Raw genomic sequence first — 23381 nt, 5'->3', positions numbered from 1 at the left:
GGGGAAAAAAATCAAAGAGCTAATCAAGCAAACTACTGAATATCTAAAAGTGTGAAACCAAGAGTTCCTCATTGTACTGCTGAGACACACAGGAAGAGCAGAACCAAAGAAAATCTGTCTCTGCATTAACACATTAGGTGTTGAGCTACAACAGAACAGGGGGGAACACCAAGAAGCAGAACCCAGGAGGAAATTGAAAGCTAAGAAAGAAAAAGACAAAAGTAAAGGACGATTCATGCAGCCAGGGAGGTGCGTGTCGTTTTAAGATACCTACATGCTGCCTCCTCTGAATATGCAATGCGTTGTAAAAAAAGGAACAAAAAGATCTAGTTTGAGCAAAGAACAGAGGGAGAGACCTGGAGAGACAGCGACAGATCAAACTACCCCGAGAACAATGAGACACACGACACAGAGAAACACACAGACGGGCAGTTCGTCAGAGCCTGCACCTGTTCACACACTGTCTGCAGAACCGCGCTCGTCTGTGACGTCACCACGCCGCACGTTTCGGGTTCAGCTTAGTTAAAATGTCAGCGACATCAGAGGAACTTTTGTTTTTACATCAGAACGACGTAAACACTCATTACTGACAGAGATGCCTCCGATTTCATCATTAAAAAGCCGCGACAAAGACACGTACCGAGTCCGACAAAGTCAAGACAGCAAAGGATACGACGTCATGTTCTGGGTTTGCTGCTCCTTATACTTCATTCTGCTTCACTCAGACCTGTTGTCCTCGTTCGTGGACACTTTTTTTGTACAATACACTAATCCATGTAAAAACAAGATGGCGGCCGTCTCTGCCAACTCAGTCTGCAGCTGATCCCAAGACAAAAGTGGACAAGGTCCAAAACCTGATCTCATGTTGTGGCTGAAGCTTGTTTATTTATGATTATTAATAAGATGTTAAGACACTGTAAATTAGAAAGTACTCGTTTATTAATGTCTCGTTTGAGGACATTGGGACATTTTTATTGTCTCGTTTCAGGACGCTGGGACTTTACCGCCTTGTTTGAGGACACTGGGAGTCTATTATCGTCTTGTTTGAGGACACTGGGACATTTTTTTTGTCTCGTTTGAGGACACTGGGACATTTTTATTGTCTCGTTTGAGAACACTGTTATTGTCTCATCTGAGGACAATGGGACTTTATCATTGTCTTGTTAGAGGACACTGGGACATTTTTATTGTCTCCTTTGAGGACACTTGGACATTTTTATTGTCTCATTTGAGGACACTGGGACATTTTTATCCTCCCGTTTCAGGACACTTGGACATTTTTATTGTCTCATTTGAGGACACTGGGACATTTTTATCCTTTTGTTTGAGGACACTTGGACATTTTTACTGTCTCCTTTGAGGACACTGTTATTGTCTGGTTAGAGGACACTGTTATTGTCTCGTTTGAGGACACTGGGACATTTTTATTGTCTCCTTTGAGGACACTTGGACATTTTTATTGTCTCATTTGAGGACACTGGGACATTTTTATCCTCCCGTTTCAGGACACTTGGACATTTTTATTGTCTCATTTGAGGACACTGGGACATTTTTATCCTCCCGTTTCAGGACACTTGGACATTTTTACTGTCTCCTTTGAGGACACTGTTATTGTCTCGTTTGAGGACACTGGGACATTTTTATTGTCTCCTTTGAGGACACTGTTATTGTCTCGTTTGAGGACACTGGGAAATTTTTATTGTCTCCTTTGAGGACACTGTTATTGTCTTGTTTGAGGACACTGGGACATTTTATTGTCTCGTTTGAGGATACTTGGACATTTTTATTGTCTCCTTTGAGGACACTGAGACTTTTTTGCCCAATCATGTTCCGGCATTGAAATAAACATTTTCTTTCTTACATTCATGTGATCATTGAATAAAACCTACTGTCCACATATGAGGACATTTTATTTTTTTCCACAACTACTTCCTGTACAAAGACAATGTTTAGTTTCTTATACTGATCTGATTCAACTGATCCAAAACCACCAAGCAGCAGTTCAGGTGTCAGGAGGCTAAAGTCATTTTAACTTCTGCCCAGCAGGGGGCGCTGTCTGTTCTGACAGGGTAAAATAAATGGGACATAACTTGGTCACGATTCTTTCTTAAAAACAAACTATGAAAAATGTTTGTTTACGTTGTGTTTTTATGTCGGGCCGATGTCAAATATCTCAAATACCAGGCTGTTTGTACGTTTTCCTACGAAAAGTAATGCACCCCGATTCGTACGTATCCCAAAAATTTTGAAAGGCTGCGATAACGTGACCAATGAGCTGACGGGAGTCATTTTGAGGTACTTTCCTAAACCTAACATCTTTAACTTCACGTTAATTACTACTTACTAAATATGTTAGGGATGTGACGTCATTCCTGGGGCGCTAATTTGTAGAATATCATACGAGTCGTTCTGTAAGGGCACGTAGCAAAAATCTGCCTCAAATATCGGCGCTGACTAACACTCAGTCTGGTAACTATAAGTTAATATAATACTAATAAAATTACATATACGCTAAAACACAAATTAAACTTGATGTTTATGACACTTAAGAACAGAAGAGCTGATTAAACCTAGAAACATCTTATAAAACACAATATAAATGTACTGCATTTCTACCAACATCAGGACGTGATAGTGCTCTGTATATAAACCAGGCGCCACTTTGTCGATAACACATCTATAATACACATCTACAATCCAATTAACTCATCGGCCTCGTGGCTGATGGCAGGGAGCTGACATCAGAGGTGGGTGAGTGTCGGTGGACCTGTGGACAGTGGACGGTGGACAGTCAGAGGGGACACTGTGAGAGTGGGCTGTCTGAAGGGGATTACTGGGCTTAATGGAAGTGCTGCGTTCATGCTGACGAGACTCAGGTGAAGTAGGAGGGATTTAGGAAAGGTCGGAGCAGCAGGTGGGGCAGACATGAGTGTATATTTACTTAAGTACTGGATTGAACTTGAGGTGCTGCTACTTGAACATCGACATTTATGTGACGGCTGAAGTTCCCAAACTCTGACCTTTCACATTAAACAGTGTCAGATGATGCGTCTCTGCTTTTATCTTTGATTCTGTCTTTTCTTCGTCATGTTTTCACGCTTGGTCAGAAAGCTGCGGTCCACTGTACTCGGAGCTAAAAACACAACAACAACCTGAGTGACGTGTTGTTTCTTGATGAGCTGCTACCATGGCAACAGTGTTAGTCAGGTAACCTAACCATGGTGTAACCCCAGATTCACAAAGTCGAAAACTAATGCACCAGAATGTGAACATAGCTCACGTAATCATGAGCCAGTAATTTGCACACGTCATTTGAATGGCTGCGGTCACGTGACCTCTGTGCTGACGGGAGTAAACAAGGAATCAGTCCTGATCAGTCTTGTAAGCGGCCTTAGACATGCCGCGTTTTTTGTGCCCTCAAATTCATTGTTTTCCATGTAGATGCGCGGCAGGTGCACTCAAACGCCAGAGTGACACGGTCAAGGCACGTACGCATTCCCAAGCACTTATTTTTCAGGGCACCACCGTTTTAGAGCCACGACCAAAGATATCGCCACGTTTCTTTACCGCTGGTCATCTCTCGTGTGGGACAGCCCAAAATCACACAGTGGATACTGACTGGGCTTTAAGAGTCGCTTTTTTTAGTTAGCTTTAGCTGTTAATGCGCTGTGCTAACCACGCTAGCAGCTAGCATAAGTGTTAGCTGCACTCTATCATCCTAATATGGTCACTTCTGGCTCCAAAAATCCAAGATGGCCACGGCCAAAATGCCAAACTCCAGGACCTTTTACAGTCCGAGGTCTCTACATTCACCATCAGCAATATTTTAATATATTTCACTGCTAACAGTCGCTTCGTTTTAGCTTTACAGCCACCCCCCCCCAACTGCCCGCCCGCCCGCCCGCCACCCATCTGCTTATGAAAATGCAGTGGCAGCTCGAACACTGTGGAAGTGTTTGAGTGCCGCAGGACGGGGCATCAGGAGCAGTGAGGCAGATAAATGCACCGCCGTGTACTTTCAATTTCTCCTTTGATTCTTGGAGGGCACCCAACACACACTCCATCCCATCCATTAATAAACAGCCACCGGCCATCGACAACCTACTGGAGCACCACACACACACACACACACACACACACACACACACACACAGATGTTGATCGCAGCCGGAGGGAGATCAGAAAACTGCACTTTACAAACACACGTTCCAGAGAGGGTTTTAGTTCAGAGGAAATGACAGATGATCAGAGGTTGTTACACTGGGCTGTTTATTTATTTAGTCCTGTTATCATTTTAGTCCTCTCTAATCTATATCTCCTCTCTGCCAGGGGTGGGGGCCAAAGTCTTTTACCATGGTATATGGAGTTCTCTATCACTCCAGCGGTGTTTATCAATATATCACGACACAGTCAGAGTTGTTGAACAGCTATAAATGTATGAACAGCAGGTTTACGGTGGATCGTTTCGTTTAATTCAGCACACTGTGTTTCCCATGGATCATTATCACTGTGGCACAACGCTCCACCTCAAACGAGTAGACGTGATTTGATGGGATCATTTAAAGATGAATCTAAACCAAACTACAGTTCCTGAGGTGCCTCCCTGTGGGTCCACTCTGTTCCTCCACTACAGCTCAGTGTCAAAGCTTCAGCATCTAAACTGAGAGCATCCAGTTTACAGAGCGGATCAGAGGTAACCTTAACATTAGCATTCACATAAATCGCTACAACTGCTGTTGAGATGAAGGCTTATTATCAATGTTCACAAATTGTGGCTAATTATGCCGATTTTCAACCTGCTCTGTGTTGTTGCAACATGGGCAGAATGATGAATAACACTCAGCCTCTCTCCAGGCTGCCAGCTGCTGGAGGTCCCCACTTACCTGGTGGCAAAAGTCCACCAAATAGTGGGAAATCTGGGGACAACCACAAGCAGATGAGCAGGAAGCACAAAGGGAAGCCAAACATCATTTATCTGCACAAACTGTGAGGACACAGAGCTGGTTGAAAAGCTGCAAAGTTTCCCTTACATCTTACTATATAATGACGAAAACTCTGTCTGTTCCACGTTTTTCTCCTCACTGACTTGGTCAATCCATGTGAAATTTGGCACAGTGGCAGAGGGTCATGGGAGGATGCCAATGAAGCAATATTACATCAATTGGCCAAAGGGGGGCGCTATAGCAACCCATTGAAATGTCAAACTTTGAATGGGCATATCTCATGCCCCGTATGTCGTAGAGACATGAAACTTTGCACAGAGATGCCTCTCCTCATGAGGAACACATTTGCCTCAAGAACCCATAACTTCCGCTTATATAGATTTTCCACCATTTTGAATTTTTTGAAAAACACTTCAAATGGATCTCTTCCTAGGAAGTTTGAGCGATCTGCATGAAACTGGGTGAACATAATCTAGTGAGCAATATCTAAAGTTCCCTCTTGGCAAAAGTTGGAAAACTTACTCAAACTGAGCTTCTATAAGGCAATGAATATTGCGGAGGGCGTGGCTCATCACATAAAGGTGTAGAACATCTCAAGGGTTTCACCCATCACCACGCAACTTTGTAGGCATATGACCACACATAATCTGAGGGACCCTCCATTATTGAGCCCATCAAACAAAATGGGGGCGCTAGAGAGCTCATTTCTTATCTAGGCCTAACCGCCATATGGATTTTTACTAAACTTGGTAGATATGTAGAACAGGATGCCTCAAGGTGACTGGAGAAATTTAACTCTAATTGGCAACTGGGTGGCGCTATAACAACAGAAAAATGCTTCAAAATGGCTAAAATGCGACCGATCGCTGTGGCTCCCCCTGTGGACCAATGTTGGTGTTGTTTCTAATGTTTGGTATGACTAAGTCATGGTATGGTATGCTGTACATAATCACGCAAACTGTCAGTGTGTCATTCTGTCAGTCAGTCATTCTGTCTGTCCCACGTTTTTCTACTCACTGACGTGGTCAATCTATGTCAAACTGCACATAGGCATTGAGGACTGGCATAGGTAGAAGGTGACAAAGCTACCAATGGGTATGGACTAGTAAACATAATAAATAAATCAATATGCTCATTGAGATGAAATCTTGTAAATAATGCATTAATTATGTCTGATTTTGCCAATTTTTAACCAGCTCTGTGTCCAGCACCATCAGCAGTAACGTTAAAAGCAAATTAATAAAACACTCCCAGAAAAGCTAAATATCAGGTGTTGTCAGTCATAGATGGAGCTTAATTATTTTCACAGTTCTAGCAGTTAAAAAAAAATCCAAAATGGAAACCAGTAAGTTCTTAATTTAAGACATCTTATTTTCTGATTTGCATATTTACTGTTGCTCTCTGATAAAGAAAAGTATCCGATTAATCGATTAATCTGTCAAATATTTCATCAGTAGCTGCAACTCTAATCGCTCCACAGCTGAAACCACACCTTTGTCCTTTACTCAAACACACACAGTAACACCGACAGATCAGAGTCTTCCTCTTTGTAACCTTACAGTGTGAGACTCATCATCATCCTCCCTCCATCTTTCCTCCTCTTCCTCGCTGCTGCTCTGCCAACGTGAAACCGCTCAGCTGGGAATGAAATACAGCCGGAGGATTAACGCCTCACACTGCGCCGGCTTTGCTCATTATTTCTGCCTTTTATAACAAATGTGTTCGTCTATCGTCTAATTAAGGCTCTTCTTCGTCGATCCCTGTGGGCTCTTCTCTCTCTGCAGGTCAGAGATCAGCTACAGAACAGCTCAGGAGAGCAGATGGTCAATCAGAGGTCACCCTGACTCCACCTGCTGCAGCCAAATCAAATGTTTCTCAAGGATAATTCTGGATGGTGTCGACATGGGTCTTATTAGAAAAACAGGAGGTTATAAACTGCTGTAAGCAGCCAGCAGGTCTCAGACTGCAGGTCTGAACCACTTTGTTCGAAACAAATGAGTTTATCTGGAAGATCCCCAAATTCCTGGATGTTCTTGTTTCATTGCGCCCAAATAAATCCCAAAAAATCTCCACCTAGCATTGTGAAAGAGTGGACTTCTACCCGGCAGAGCTAAGCTGCTTACTGATAATCAGAGCAGATCACAACACTGGAGGCTTAGAGAAGGGGGGGCACGTTCTTGTCCACACCAGCGTGCACGAGTCCTCGTCAGTTAAAGACAACACTAACCAAAGACTCTCTCAGACAGAGAGCGAAGTTTCCTACGACCACGAGCTGGACACAACACCTGATGTTTGCCTCTGCAGCTGACAGTCAGCAGGAGTCTTTCTGCTCCACTCCAGCGTCTACAAACAGAAACTAGACGCAGATTTTAATTAAGAACTGCATTGTCTGGAAAACTAGCAAAACACCCGGCCCAATTAATTAAAAAAAGGCTTGTTATTGTTTGTCTAATACTCAGATTCAGAGCTTTACTGCACACGTGGGGTGAAATTAGGTAAAGACCTAAAAACAGCTTCAAAAACACGGCTCAGAATCACATTAGAGAATTATGGTCGGTGTATCTGCCAAACTAAAGTGGAGTAAAGTTCATTCTGTAAAATAAAAACCTTCTTTAAACACTCTGGTCTAAAAACTCAGCTGTCCAGCGTTTAATGTGATGTCATTTCCTGAAGTATCTTCAAACAACCTGAGCCAAAAGGCTATGTGAGACAATCGAGCATAAAAAAGTAAAAGTATTCATCAAATCTGATAAAATAAACACACAAAACATTTTGATCCAAAAGTATCTAACTGTAGGAACATGATTAAAATATTTTAGCACTCCAGAAGTTATTTGAAAAGCTGTTTTGACAGTTTCAACCGCAGTAGAAATATTTCCTCGGTGCCTACATCAGTATTTTTTGGTTTTTCATAACCCTAAAATCTGTACGACCTGAAAGCTAAAAGGTTATGTGACTCAATAAACCATAATATTTGATAAATGTAATAAAATTATGTCACAAATGTAAAAAAAATATACAACACACATTCCTATTGACCTACGTCTCTGGCGCCACGGCACATTTTCACCGCCCTTTGGAGGCTTGTAGGATTACATCATGACGTTGTAACAAGCAGACAACGTGAGACGCAGCCATGACGGAGCAGTACTGTGGCGTAGGGCTACAGATCACATGACAGACCCCAGAAATTGCAGTACCACTGTTTGACTACTACCTAAACTGGCTCCAAAGCCCGGCGCACTTCCTGAAGGCCTGCGTTTTCAAACTTCGACTTCAGCATCTCAGCTGTCACCATCGTGTTTTTTGGAGCCAGAGGTGACTATATTTGAGCGAGAGGGCGGAGCTGTGAGCCTGTCACTCACAGAGGCCACACCCCCTTAATGATGTGTAACTTTAAGCCTTAATAAAATGTAAACAGGTGAGCCGTATAAAAATGTTGAAATGATCTCCAGAGACCAGACAGGCTGTAAACATTTCTACATGTTAACACGGAAGTCTGTGGGGACGGACTCGCTGTTGGAGCCAGCCTCAGGTGGTCATTGGAGGAACTGCAGGTTTCGGCCTCATGTTTCAGCCCCGGAGGTTGCTGATTGGCTGAGAGCCTGCTGGTGTGTTGAGCAGCTGTGACTGCAGGGCAGGAACAGGTCCATCACTCAGCGTGGTTAACCCCAGGGCAGAGCTCACATCTGGGTTTATTACCCCGGCCGCTCTGTGTCCAGGATGACTCATGGGCTCAGCAGAGGTGCAGGGAGCGGAGCGCAGAGAAGGGCCACATGGAGGAAGGTGTTTTCTCTGCAGGGACTCTATTAAAGGAGCCTGAAAGCAAACACAGCAGCTCTAATCCCCAGAGAGCTGCAGTCGAGGGAGCACAAGGTGCTGCAGGGAGATTTGTCCTCCTGAAAGCTGCATGATTGACGCAGTTATTGTTGTGCTCCTCTGGGTCTTTCATTTCCCTAAACACACCCGAGCACACACAGCCCCACTCCAGCTAAACACAACTCCTCATTAGTATTCACATTTTAAGCAGCTCCAATTTATCAACATTTTGTACATCTGCAGTCCAGAACATAATCCTGCAGCCTGCTGGCAGTCACACACAGGCTCACATGTTAATAACCACGCTGTCATCATGTAGTTATGAATGACAACAGCACTAATCCCTGTAATCTGATAACACACGTGTAAACACGTCAGAGCTGGGCTCTGTTTGATATCTGTGCTCCTAATGAAACGCAAAATGGATCCTTTTAAAAAGGAATCAGGCTGCAGAAGATCGATGGCACTGACCAATGATTCATAATCATTACAGGCTGCATTATCGGAGACACAAGCTGGAGGGACGGAGGACATGAAGGGAAATAGAGATAAAATCTGAAGGCTTTTACTGTTCTGACAAACACACACTGACCTCAGCTGGTCAATATGACCCCAACTCATCATTTCTGGCTTCTAATTGGGTCGCACAGCAGGAAAACAACAAGACATTTTTTAACTGTTTTCTTAAAGTGTCCCAACACCTGGTCCGTCGCTGTCGGAGTTTAAACGCTGACTCAAAAAACACAGACGTGATCTACACAGTCAGGTCTCCAGAGGAAAATGTTGGCACTGTACGTGTCTGCAAACCACACAGACGTTACATTTGTACCTTTTATATACACCAATGTCGTATCTGAGCTGACTGCCATCGGGAGGTGGAGTGGATGGTGGAAGGTGTGACACCTGAGAGACACCTGCTGAGCCGCTGTTCACCACCAGCAAACAATGAAACAGGTTGTTTGTTAGCGAGTCATCGCTGTTTTCCAGCGTGGATGGTGCCATGAACAGCATCCATTTTTACTAAGACATTGCTGCGTTTCCTGTCGAGATACTACCATGAAAAACGGTTGTTTTTCACAGAGACATTGTGGTGTTTACCGGCGGGTATTTAAGCCTTTTCCAAACCATAACCGAGTGGCTTCTGCGTAACGTATCCGTGTTTGCAGGAACATACAATGCTGACATGTCTCCTGGTAATTGGGTTCATATAAATCACCTGTAAGACAAGAAAAAAAACTGACAGCTTCACAACTTGGTGACAACGAGGAGCCGACGAGAGGTTCGATGTTCAGTTATTAATTCTATAAACCGTGAATCCCAAAAGATCCAAAACACTCTGACAATCTGTCATCCATCCACTACTGTGTGTGTGTGTGTGTGTGTGTGTGTGTACCTCACATTACTATCAGCATCATTAAGTCACCATTTGGCTGAATCCCAACATGAAGGACAATGCGACACCCCAATGACGTTCACTGGTCCGACAGGTTACTAAAGGCACATTAACAGACGATTACACTCTTCTGCTCCGTCAAACACGACTCAGTCCGTCCCCGATCAGAGACACCAGCAGCGTCCGTCTCACAGTGTGGACGAATGTGACAGTCAGGACAGAGACATGAGACAAAGGCAGCAGACAGGTGGGGGGGGTTAAAGTGAAGTACCATTCAGAGTGGCGGTACTCGGGCCTGTGTGATTTGTCTGAAGGCTGCTAATGAGGCGGGAACACATCGCTCTCCGTCTCGCCTTCCTCCTTCCTCTGTGTGGTTTCTTCATCACCTCCTGAGGTGACTCTGGGACAAGGACTTTCTAAAGGCCACAAACTGTCGAGCAAAGCTAAATTGGTACAGTGGAGCTGTTCTGATGACGCAGGCAGACGAAGGAGAGCTTCGTCTCCCATCTGACACCGTCACTTGGGTTTTGATAATTAGATAGAAAGTTGACCCTTGATGGAAGTTAAAATATGAAACAGGCTGGGTAACAAAGAGACCGAAAACTAGAGCTCACAGCAGCAGGAGTGAAACCAGTCGGCCTATAATTCAGTCTCTCAGCTTTTATAGACTTTAAAAATGTTTTTGGACTGAATGGGTTCAGTCTTGATGGTGAAACAAATCGCAGAGGGCTGTGACGCTAAAAAAAAATCCATCTACTGATTTACAGACGTCTCTTTCTCGATGGATGTCAATGGGAAATAATCTTGCAGGGCCCAGTGACATCACATGACGGACCCAGGAAACTGCCACTACATGTGGCCAGTATGAAAATTGGCTCCAAAGCTTGGCGCACTTCCTGTTGGCATGCATTTTCAAACTCAAGTTCGGCATTTCAGCCGTCGCCACCTTCATTTTTCTTAGAGCCAGAAGTGACCATATTTGGCGAGAGGGTGGAGCTGTGGAGGAGCGAGACATGCATCTGACTGAGAAGCTGAGGACAGCCTGTCACTCAAAGAGGCCCCGCCCCCTTAATGATGTATAACTTGAACTGAGTAAAAGTTTCACACAACAACAAACGTGGGAGGTCGTAATATTGGACTTTCAAATAGAGGCAGCGTTGTTGATGGCGGTGGTCTGTGAGGTCATTAGAAACATCCTGACATGTGGACGGAGAATTCTTTCAACTATTTTATTGATTCGTTTCGTTCTGACATTATCTTAACGTCTTCGTCTTCTCCTACAGTCGTATCTCGTTTCAACTGCTACGCTGCCTCCACGATCTGCTCCGTTTATATCTGCAAGCTTTCAGGAAACCTGCTCAAATACAGACAAAATTAACGCAGAGTACGGACAGGAAGCTCCGTCCGTCTCTGTATCTAACGTTGAGCATTATTCCTAGTCCTGAGCCTGCACAGGATCAAGGTGCCCCTGTCTCACAGTCACCTCTGCCCCCGTAGAGAAACAGAAACATTGGTGTTCTTCGCAGACGAAAAGAAACTCTGCACTGAAATGACTCAATCATGTCGTCTGACAGAACAGCAGCGCTCCTTCGCTCTTATATAACTCAATTAATTCTAAACTCCAGTCAGATCCCTCAGGTCGGACTCTGTTCGCAGACGCGTCATCCGCTGATGAGTCAAAACACCACAATCCATCTCTTTAAGGTTGGACACGGGCAGAAAGCGTCCCCTGTAGGATAATGTGTGTGGGAGTGGGACAACTATTACAGATGGTGAGATGACAAGACGGAGGGGGAACAGTGCTCTCGCTGCAGTTTCCCTGTACGCAGAGCGAACGCCGGCTGAATTCAGATTGGGGTTGAAGCTCGAGGGAAATTCAGCCTGTGCTGGCTCAGAGAAACGAGGGTCACGGTGAGGTCGCCACTTTCTCCTCAAACTGAGAGACTTCACACCAGACGCAGGAAGAAAACAATAACTAATATTAGGGAGGACTCTCCCTGAGAGATGGCAGATAATATGACGGCGTGTCGCTGCTTCGCTCTCCTTGTTTATGACTCGTTATTATTACTTTCATCTCCCTGTTTCCAGCTCCACTCCTGCTGCCTCCACCCAGCTGTGCCGCCTGAGCGCTGATTTAAAACATTTCCCTCTCAGACCAGCTGTAATTATCTGAGAGACAAATGAACAGAAAATTATAGGGTACACTCCGCTGATGAATATTGAACTGCAGGAAGGAAACGGTGCCTTTCTGACCCGCCAGAATAAAAGCCTCCCCTGCTGATGGAGTCACTGATATCACTGCCTGTATCTGAGCCGTGCTCCTGCCATTCATCATGTCCGACAAAGAGGAGGAATCTGCCTCGAAGGCCGACACACTCCTCTGAAGCCTGTTCCTGTGAATTAATTAACCACGGGGTAATTGTTTCCTGAACCTCAGATTTGGCCATGTGAATTAACCTTAAATTGTTTTAATGAGGTGGATTTTATAAAGTGTGCTGAGCCCTGGGCGGAGGGAATACATAAGAGGACGACGAGGGGGAAATTGAATGTAGTAGAGTATAAAATATGTGGATATTAATTCACTCACGGAGAAGCCGAGCAGGAGAGGAAGCGGAGCTACACTAGAAATCAGAAATGTTTCAGTCTCATGACTTTTGCTTCTTAGTATATAAAATATCTCTGAATGTATTATGATTATTTACAAAAAAAAGGCACACATCAGATCAGAAACATAAATCTGGGTAAAAAGCCTAAAGTCCAACTTTTAGATCGGGGCAGCGTCTACACCCCGATCCAGCAGGTGGCAGCACACCTTTAGAATTGATCTGTGAGCTGCCAATAAACACAGAGAAGAAGAAGATGTGCAGCACGCTGACCAGAGAACCAAACATGTCGTTCTCAGTTTCAGAGGTAGACGACATGATTGTGCCGAGGGTCTGATCCCGGACGGCCCAGCAGACCTAGACGCAGCACTGCAGGACGGTCTCTGGTGCCGCTGTCCTCATGGCGAACAGTCAGTTCAACGTCTGCTCGGTTAGCACAAGCTAACACAGCAGCAGCGGCTAACATCCAACTCCGAGCCTTTAAACAGTCCCAACAGACTCACAACAAAAAGGCTCGACTCTGGTTACGTTCATTAAAAACTGTTAGCTAACGTTAGCTGTGTGATGCTACAGTTAGCTCTGTCACTGTGTGTGTGGGCGGAGTCTCGCCAACAGTCTGCGGCACGCACAGAGCTCACAGCATCAGTCTCGTGTCTTCACAGGAAGGAGTTACTCGTATAAAACACACTGACGTGTCTAATTTGATGCCAAAGCTTTTCATTTCAACTCTTAACATAAAACACTCCATAAAAACCTGAAAAAAGGATGTTTGTGAAGTTTTACGATATTTTTTATTAAAAAAAACAAATGAACGTTTGAAGAATCAAAACTGTTCTTTGTTTCTGTGATCAGTAGTGACGTCAGATTAGGTTCAGTCAGAGCTGAGGAATATGAACTCATCATCATCATCATCATCTGGGGCTGAAACCTAACCAACTGAAGCAGCGTTTGTTTGGCGCCATTTTATTTTGATGTAACTGACATGAGGGTTCTCCACCTGGAAGTTACTCTTCAATAAACACTATGATTTCTCTATTTCAAGAAGCATCGTTTATTTTATTTATTTTAAAAAAAATCCAGATATTTTTCAATAAAAATCTGCAAAAGCCAAAACAATGCTCCTCAGGAAGGATGAAGAAGATGACGCATGTCTCCATCTCGCTGTGAGTGACACCGTCATCAGAGGGAGGTGCAGGGTGTGTTTCTGTTCTTAATGTGTTGCTTTCGGTTTTTATAGGAGTGCAATCTTTTTGTTGCTAATTTAATTCCTAATTTTAGGCTCAGTGAGGCTTTAATGTTTGGGAAAGATTTAATCAAATCCTTAAAAAACTCCACTGTGACACACTGCAGCAGTGTGTGACTGTGACACTTGTTTCTGTCTCAGGAGGAGACGAGCAACAGCTGGAAAGCCTGAGGACTGTGGACAGAGGACAGAGGACGGTGGAGATGTCTCTGTATGAACTTCAGCTCAGATTCAGAATCTCCTGATATGAATTCCTCTGGTTATATAAAGCAGAGTCAGAGTGGATGCTTGTGATCCACGGCGCAGACCTGACAGAGATCCACCTCTGCTCACATTAGCATGTGAATGGCGGAGCCCTTATATGGTCAGAGAGGAGAACCGGAACTGCAGGAGCTTCCTTCCTTTTTTCCCCTCACAACCATGTCCATATTTAGTATACGGAAGAGAGACGCCGGCGTTTTCAGCCGTACTGACATCACCGGCAAGCCATTTTTGGGCTGCAGATCGAGCATCGTACTCTCATCGTCTCTCCTCCTCCTGCGAAGCGGCTTCAGTCGAGGCGTTTGGTTTGATCTATTTTTAGAAATGTGTGCAGAGTCGGCGTGTTCTCCCGGGGCTGCCTCAGCTCCCACATCAATGCGGGGGCGTTCGCAGACACAGAGAGCACACTGTAGTGAAAGGAGGAGAGGATGAGTGGGACGACACTCCACACTGCAGTCGTGGAGTATTTCGTCTCTCCACTCAGGGAGTCATGCAGCACAGCGGCATCGTGTAAATTAAGAACAAGTGAATGAAACACAGCGAGGCATCATTTCCTCTTCCTGTGTGGAGCTGTCAGAGCGGCGTGTTGTCAGCTGAGCTCAGTGAGAAACAACACAGATGAGTGTCGCCGTCAGGAGACGCGTCAGGCTCTGACTTCAGATGATTTCAGCTCCAAAGACGTGACTGATCCTGAAATGTTTAGTCCTCACTGCTCACTTTGTGTGTGTTTGTGTGTGTGTGTGTGTGTGTGTGTGTGTGTGTGTGTGTGTGTGTATGTGTGAAGGCAGCTGAAATGTACCATTAAACTGTTCCTCTGCTGCTATTTTAATTGTGACACACTCAATTACCAGAGTGTCAGTGAACGCTACAATCACACACCAGGAGCTCCTCCAGAGAGCAGCCACGAACATCTGTGTGTCACCACCTCTGTAGGAGAGGCCTCAAAGGAGATTCATACTTCTGCATCGAATTAACCCCATACCTACACCATGACCTACACCGTAACATACACCGTAACCTACACTGTAACCTACACCGTAACCTACATGATAACATATCCTGTAACCTACACTGTAACCTACATGATAACATACCCTGTAACCTACACTGTAACCTACACCGTAACCTACATGATAACATACCCTGTAACCTACACTGTAACCTACACCATAACCTACATGATAACATACCCTGTAACATACACCGTAACCTACATGATAACATATCCTGTAACCTACACTGTAACCTACACCGTAACCTACATGATAACATACCCTGTAACATACACCGTAACCTACATGATAACATACCCTATAACCTACACTGTAACCTACACCGTAACCTACATGATAACATACCCTGTAACCTACACTGTAACATACACTGTAACCTACATGATAACATACCCTGTAACCTACACTGTAACCTACACTGTAACCTATATGATAACATATCCTGTAACCTACACTGTAACCTACACTGTAACATACACTGTAACCTACACCGTAACCTACACTGTAACCTACACCGTAACCTACACTGTAACCTACACTGTAACATACACCGTAACCTACACTGTAACCTACACTGTAACCTACATAACCTACCATGTAACCTACACTCTAATGTACACCGTAACCTAAATCATAACCTGCATTGCCATCTACAGCGTAACATACACCATAACATACACCGTATCCTACACTGTGACCTACATTGTAACCTACACTGTCATCTACACCGTAACATACCCTGTAACCTACACTGTAACCTACACCGTAACCTACATGATAACATACCCTGTAACCTACACTGTAACCTACACCGTAACCTACATGATAACATACCCTGTAACCTACACTGTAACCTACACCATAACCTACATGATGACATACCCTGTAACCTACACTGTAACCTACATGATAACATACCCTATAGCCTACACTGTAACCTACACCGTAACCTACATGATAACATACCCTATAGCCTACACTGTAACCTACACCGTAACCTACATGATAACATACCCTATAGCCTACACTGTAATCTACACCGTAACCTACATGATAACATACCCTGTAACCTACACTGTAACCTACACCATAACCTACATGATGACATACCCTGTAACATACACTGTAACCTACATGATAACATACCCTATAGCCTACACTGTAACCTACACCATAACCTACATGATGACATACCCTGTAACATACACCGTAACCTACATGATAACATACCCTATAGCCTACACTGTAACCTACACCGTAACCTACATGATAACATACCCTGTAACCTACACTGTAACATACACCGTAACCTACATGATAACATACCCTGTAACCTACACCGTAACCTACACTGTAACCTACATGATAACATATCCTGTAACCTACACTGTAACATACACTGTAATCTACATCATAAGCTACACCGTAACCTACACCGTAACCTACACCGTAACCTACATGATAACATACCCTGTAACCTACACCGTAACATACACTGTAACCTACACCGTAACCTACACTGTAACCTACACCGTAACCTACACTGTAACCTACACTGTAACCTACATGATAGCATACCCTGTAACCTACACTGTAACCTACATAACCTACCATGTAACCTACACTCTAATGTACACCGTAACCTAAATCATAACCTGCATTGCCATCTACAGCGAAACATACACCATAACATACACCGTATCCTACACTGTGACCTACATTGTAACCTACACTGTCATCTACAGCGTAACATAACAGATGCTGTAACATTCACCGTAATCTCCTCCGTCTTCTCTCTTTTCTGCGTTGTAGTTGTTGTTCAACATTTATTTGTTCTAACTTCAACACAATTCGCTCCGTGTTGGACGCCATGTTTGTTGATGAAGTTGTTTGAAGACGCAGGTGCAGCGTCGATGCGACACAGAGGAGTAACTCCTGCTTTACTGATAACAGCAGCTGTTTAAAACCTGATTATTCAGAGTTCTTCCTTGTTTAAATCAGCTGGTGTGTTTGTTTCTAAAAGGGAAGAGACCTGTGTGGATAATTCAGCTCCTGAACCATCAGCACTGAAGGAACTCTGACTAGGAGAAGTTTCAGCTGGTTGTAATCTTCAGTCCTCACCACAAGATGTCGCCACAGAAAAAGAATCTGACTCAATAACTTCTAAACAAACCAAACCTTAAGCCACGCCCCTCCCCAGAGTCACCGCTACACCTGAGGGCAGCTGCAGGTTGATGTACCTGTTTGTACGTTTCACTCAGGAACACCTGGCGTTCCTCCTCAGATATGTTCACTATGTTCAGAAGGTCATGACTCCGCCTCCCCGTCAGCTGCTGTGTGACAGAGGTGACACCGCTCTGTTTCAGTTTCTTCTGAGCAGCTTTGAAACTTTCGTCCACGTCATGATGTTATTCATGAAGTCTGGATATTTCCAGTGATGCTAATGAAGCGAGTTAATACATCAAACAGTCCAGCGCCTCTTCGCCCTGCAGAACGCCATGTTCTTCAGCTCTCTGCTCCTTCTTCCAGCCCGTCACACGCACTTCACATCCTCTGCTCATGTGCTAATGCTGTTAGCTGCTGTTGGTCTTAATGCTCTGATTAATGACACTGTCTCAGTCAGAGAGGGTTCGCTCACACAGACGCAGCAGTTTGAAGTTAATTCAGCACCGTCGCACTCACACACACTTTCTCCTCAACAAAACCCAAATTAAATGCACAATTACAAGTCGCAAGACTCTACAAATGTGCCTTCAGCCCTCGTTCATCATGAAGTGTGAGGTAAAAACTCGGGTGACTGATTACACACACACACACACACACACACACACACACACACACACACGCACTTCGTTATATGATATAACATGAACTGAAAATGGCAGCAGTCACTGTTTACTTTGAATATCGCCCTGTTTTTTTTAATGGTTAACTTATTTTAGTTTCTCTTGTGTACTTATCAGACTGATCTGTGGTTTTGTTTTTTGACTGATGCATCTTGTTTGTTCTGTTATCATGAATCAGTTTCATCGACACTGAATCAAAAGCAGGTAAAAACAATGTAAAAAGTAAAAAGACAGTTTGAGGTTCAGGTGGTTTAAAGATCCCTAAATGTGAGCGTTCACGGTGACGAGCTCAACTCATTTTGACAAAAGAAATTTAAAGATGGATAAATGAAATTAAAAAATGTTTGTGGCAATTACAACCTCACAAATCTAAATTTAAGGCTGTTTAATGAATATTTATAACATTAACCCTTTAAAAGCAGACTTACGGCTGCAGGAGATCGTTGTCTGCACAGTCCTGTTTAAACAGATCTAAAATAAGAACTGCAATAGACAGAACATTTATTATTTGTGCAGCAGGAAGCTGAGGCTCCTGTCTATCGTGTCATCACGTTGCACGCTCATGACGATGTCATCACGCTACGTTATGTGCAGTGCAAAACCACACAAAAACAGAGAAATGGATCATGAATGCATCAAAGCACCTTTTCACTCTGCTCATAAAAATGATCATATTCCAAAAAGTAAATAATGTACACAGTTCAGTATTAAGAAATATTTAGGTTACGTTAAAAATCTGTGGGATCAAAATGTTTTTTACCTTTTAGCTCAGGTTGTACAGATTTCACGGATATGAACATTAGAAGAAACTCCAGGAAATGACATCACAGTTAACAAAAATACCAATGTAGGCACTGGAGGACCATTTCTACTTTGAAGGACTTTTTAAGGAGCTGCAGACTCTCTGTGTATTTAAATATATTTCCCTTTATATATTTAATCAGACTGTGTAAACCAGTGCGCAGTAATTTGCTGCTAAAACGTTGCATTCAAGTGCATGTGTCGAGAATGGGAAAAATGGCTTCCCTGCTAAAGACCTCTGAAGTGAGCTCCTGAGGTGGATATGGACGTGTCGGAGCTCCCCGCTGTCACATGACCCTCCCCACAAACAAACACTCTATCTGGTGGAAACAGTGTCACCCATGGATTCACTTGGCGGAGCTTCTCTGAGCGTGACTTCTTACAGTCCCACAGTTTGCCCCTCTCTTTGCATCCTGCCAGGTGATTAGCATTTTCTGAAGGTGATTTTCTGAAGCCACGCAGCTCTACACCAGTGATGGAATATGCAGAGCGGTCTGCACAGAGCACAGCTGCTCTGAGCCCCGCCGATACGTGGAGACGCCATCAATCCATTCTGCTCATCCTGCTCTGTCATCTGACCGGAGGCGGAGGGAGGTTCTGCTGAGTCATGGTTCGGCTGACAGAGAAAGAAATCCAAAAAGGAGCTGCAACACGCATGCAGACAGACAACTGCAACAGCACAGTGAGACAGAGTGAGATGCACAACAGCACATGGACACAGGGACGCACAGATGGATGATGGGATATCCTGATGACACGTCATGTGCATTTTTTTAATGTGTAGTGATGCAGAAAAATGTTGCACTTCTTTTCTGAGAAATAACTCGCTGTACGAAGACCTTCACTTTTAATCCGAGGTGGTTTTTGCTAACTAAATATTTAACCCTTTGACCTCTGCAGTAGAAACGGTCCACCAGTACCTGCTTTTGCTTCTTGTGATGTCATTTCCTGAAGTATCTTCAAATGCTTCATATCCTTAAAATCTATACAACCTGAGCTAAAAAAAAATATGCCAGTCACTAAACTATGATAATTGATTTAAAATTGAAGTTGTGTCTTAAAAAAAATACAAAAATCTGACCAAAGAACCTCCCAAATATTTCTTAATTCTCTAAAACTTATTTGAACTTTCATTTCATTATTTAGTTTTTGAGCTATGATCATTTTTAGGAGCAGAGTGAAAAGGCGCTTTGATGGATTCATTATTCGTTTCTCTGTTTTTGCGTAGTTTGCACGTCATGTAGCAAAGTGTAATGACATCTTTTTACGTGACGACACGGAGGACAGAAGCCTTAACTAGAATGACTGTTTCAGCTATTGTGCTTTTTAAAAATTTAGATCGCTATATAAACAGAACTATTCAAACAGCGATCTCCTGCGGCCATTACAGGGACATACCGCTGTAATTACAGCAAAATGTTTCATTTGCACGGCACATATGATAAGGTCACATAAAGTGATGATGTGATGACATGGAAGACAAAAGCTTCAGCTTTCCGCTGCTAAAAGAACAAATACTCTGTCTGTTACAGTTCTGATTTTAAATCGATTTAAACAGGATCACAACCCGTCTGTAAAGGGTTACGATGAGCCGCAGGTTTTATGCTCAGATGAACCTCTCATACATCTGTGATCTTGAAGTGGTTAGACGGAGCTTGCCGTACGAATGAATGGAGGGACGGGAATGAGCCAGAATCAGCGTGGGCACACAGGCCGAGCCGAGTATCAACTCAGAGAGACAAATGAAATGATGAAGCTCCAGAGGAAGTGCCAGGGAGCACCCAAAAAGGGCTCCCCATGAATAATGGATGCAGCTTTTATATCCTCCTCACTTGGCTGTCCCTGTTTACCATCCTCTCATCTCTCCTTTCCTTCCTTCCTTCCCTCCTCTCTGATGCTGTTTCAGTCCTCGCCTGCTGTCTTAAGTCACGTCGGGGTGAACGAACGAAGAGGTCGCAGTGATCCAGGGCTGACGCAGACTTGTCACACTCCCCGACATGTGACTGGGTCTCTGAAATGGCTGTGACATACAGGCCTGTCTGACTGCGTACAGATGTTCCTACCTGTGCGCCTGATAGTTCTCGCCTATGACAGAGACACTGAGCAGAACCAGGGCTGATCCAACCGAAACCAGACGACACGCTGCGTGAGAGCTGAGCGAGCTGGACGTCTGTTCCTCACGTCCACTCAGACGCTGTGAATATTCTGAGGTCTGGTTATGAATGGAGAGCGAATCGCCATGTGGTGGGTTTGTGAATGTCTGATTGGCTCACAGCGGTGCAGTAAAAAAACAACTGGAGAGTCTTTATCGTCTCTAAATGAGGGAAACAGGAGATTAACCAAACGAGCACGCTGTGGCAGACATGCAGAATTCATTCTTCTAAAATTAAAATGTGTTAACTGGAGGTGATGAAACATCAGATCAGCTCTGAGTAGACGACTCTGTTTGAAGTCTTTAAAGTACTGCAGAATCGGCTGTGTATATGTGTGTGTGTGTGTGTGTGTGTGTGTGTGTGTGTGTGTGTGTGTGTGTGTGTGTGTGTTTGGTTTCAGGTTGGTCATCAGCTGCTTCTGCTCCAACAGCTCCAGCCATCCCATTCACCATCTGCTTGTGCAACCCCCCTCCACCCCACCAGGGGTGCTACAGCCACTACGAGGACTCACCAAGATCCTTAGAGCCTTGACTTTCGCTGGCCATCTCACCCATCCGCACCAGAGCGTCGAAGTAGCCCTTTGCAGCGTATGTGACACCTGGAAACATGGAAGCATTGGGCATCAGATCAAGGGTGCGGAGTTGAAATGATCTTCTTCAGCTCAGCAACCCTCCCCTGCAGCCCACCCCCCCCAGAGAGGTCAGGCTGGGCATGGGAAATAAAGAGCGACAGGCGGAAATGGAGACCAGGCAGGAAGAGAAGAAGCTCTATGGAGGCAACTAACAGAGAGAAGCTCTAGAGACTCATCTCAAGGTAAAACTGAAACTCATCTCAGCACAGACTGCTCTGGAGTTTAAAGGGTTAGTCACCCAAATTACACAAAGACACATCCTCTTACTTGACCATGATGGTATCCAGCCATGCGAACACTTTAAAGATCTAATCGTCCGTCGCAAAGACTGAGCTCTGTTTTAGATCTGACTCCAGGTCGGTGCTCGGAGGCCAACAAATATTCAACAAATCAATACAATAAATGTCTGCACTGTGCATTTCTGCAAACCACAGATATGTTTCAACACTGTGGTTATGTTTAGGCAGAAAAAATGTTTGGCTACAGCTGGAATAAGATCAGATTTGACTTAAAATATCTTGTTTTTTATCTCGACAGGGAATGCAGCAATGTCTTGCTAAAAAGCAAACCCCAGTCAGCTCAGATACTACGTCACTTCAGAATATATAATAATATGAAATGTAGAAATGTAACATATCTGTGGTTTGCAGAAACGCACATTACCAACATTTTTTTCTGCCAAATATTTGGTCAAATCTTTACACTCTGTCTTTTTGTTTTAATAAAGTGAAGCGTATAAAACACTCAGGTCGCAGGCCTCAAAATGCTTATTAACGAGAATAAATCAGTGAATAACTTCCCTGAAGGTCGGGGTCTCTCTAAGACGCGCTCTGTGAGCTGATGAGTTCACACAGTGAGATAACGTTTGTTAGAGACGGAGAGGAAACAGCGCTGCCTTTAAACAATGGAAGAGGCGGCGCTGCTGCAGAACGTTATTTAAAGTAACAGTGAGACAATGAAATCTGACTGGAGTGACGGATAAATGACGGCCCATCACAGCCAGTTTAACACTTGTGAAGACCGAATGATTGCTGAAGGTAGAAACAGCAGCTGTGATACGACACGAAGTGGATTCAATCCTGCGACTGATTGAACCGCAGCAAACACCCTGCAGGTGAACAGAGTTTAACTTGAGCTACCTGAAGCTTTCGTTCAGCAGGTCAGTTGGTCTACATGACTGGTTACCACAGAAAACCACTATTCTGTAATTTGGGTGAACTGAATCTTTAAAATCCAACAGCACCATCTTAAAAACACCCTGCTGAAAACTTCCCACAGCACTGATGTCAAAGCATTTTGCAATTCAGATACTGCATGTCAGCCATTGTTCTCTGCGGTGCACTGTCACACAAGACCAGGGACACTGAGACAGGACGGTGACTCAGTCAGGCCTCAAAAACTGGGACAAGATGGCCTGAAGCAGCAGGTCGGGGGTGAGCCACACAGCGACTGACAGCCATGAAGACAGAGGACACATGTCCAGCCAGGAGATACATATGGATGAGGGCTGCGTTTCTAACAGGGCCGTCATGTTGATGGGTGTTTGTGCTGTGAACTGCCAGAGGACGCTCATGCAGGATCCCCAGAGAGCGCAAACAGGACAGAGGATTCACATATCACCACAGGAAACAATGGGAGTCTATTCTGAGCTAAGGTTCTCATCCACAGAGACGCT

General features: G+C 44.2%; 1 protein-coding gene across 11 annotated transcripts in view; it reads right to left on the bottom strand.

Moving 5' to 3' along the window:
- Window positions 1-23381, bottom strand: part of baiap2b (BAR/IMD domain containing adaptor protein 2b) — a 121231-nt gene that overhangs the window by 63120 nt on the left and 34730 nt on the right. For 10 of the 11 annotated variants that reach the window (XR_007448137.1, XM_049563315.1, XM_049563316.1 and 7 more), the window contains exon 3: window positions 21587-21673. The exons of the other annotated variant lie outside the window; for it this stretch is intronic. Coding sequence is in view for 9 of the 10 variants with exons in the window: in XM_049563315.1 (XP_049419272.1) it covers window positions 21587-21673 (87 nt within the window). In the remaining variant the exon portion in view is untranslated. The remainder of the gene's footprint in view (window positions 1-21586; window positions 21674-23381) is intronic. 11 annotated transcript variants of the gene reach the window in all.

Source organism: Epinephelus fuscoguttatus, linkage group LG20 (genome assembly GCF_011397635.1).
Source record: "Epinephelus fuscoguttatus linkage group LG20, E.fuscoguttatus.final_Chr_v1".
Classification (NCBI taxonomy): domain Eukaryota; kingdom Metazoa; phylum Chordata; class Actinopteri; order Perciformes; family Serranidae; genus Epinephelus; species Epinephelus fuscoguttatus.
The sequence above is the reverse complement of the archived record's forward strand: the minus strand, read 5'-3'. Positions and strand labels throughout refer to the sequence as shown.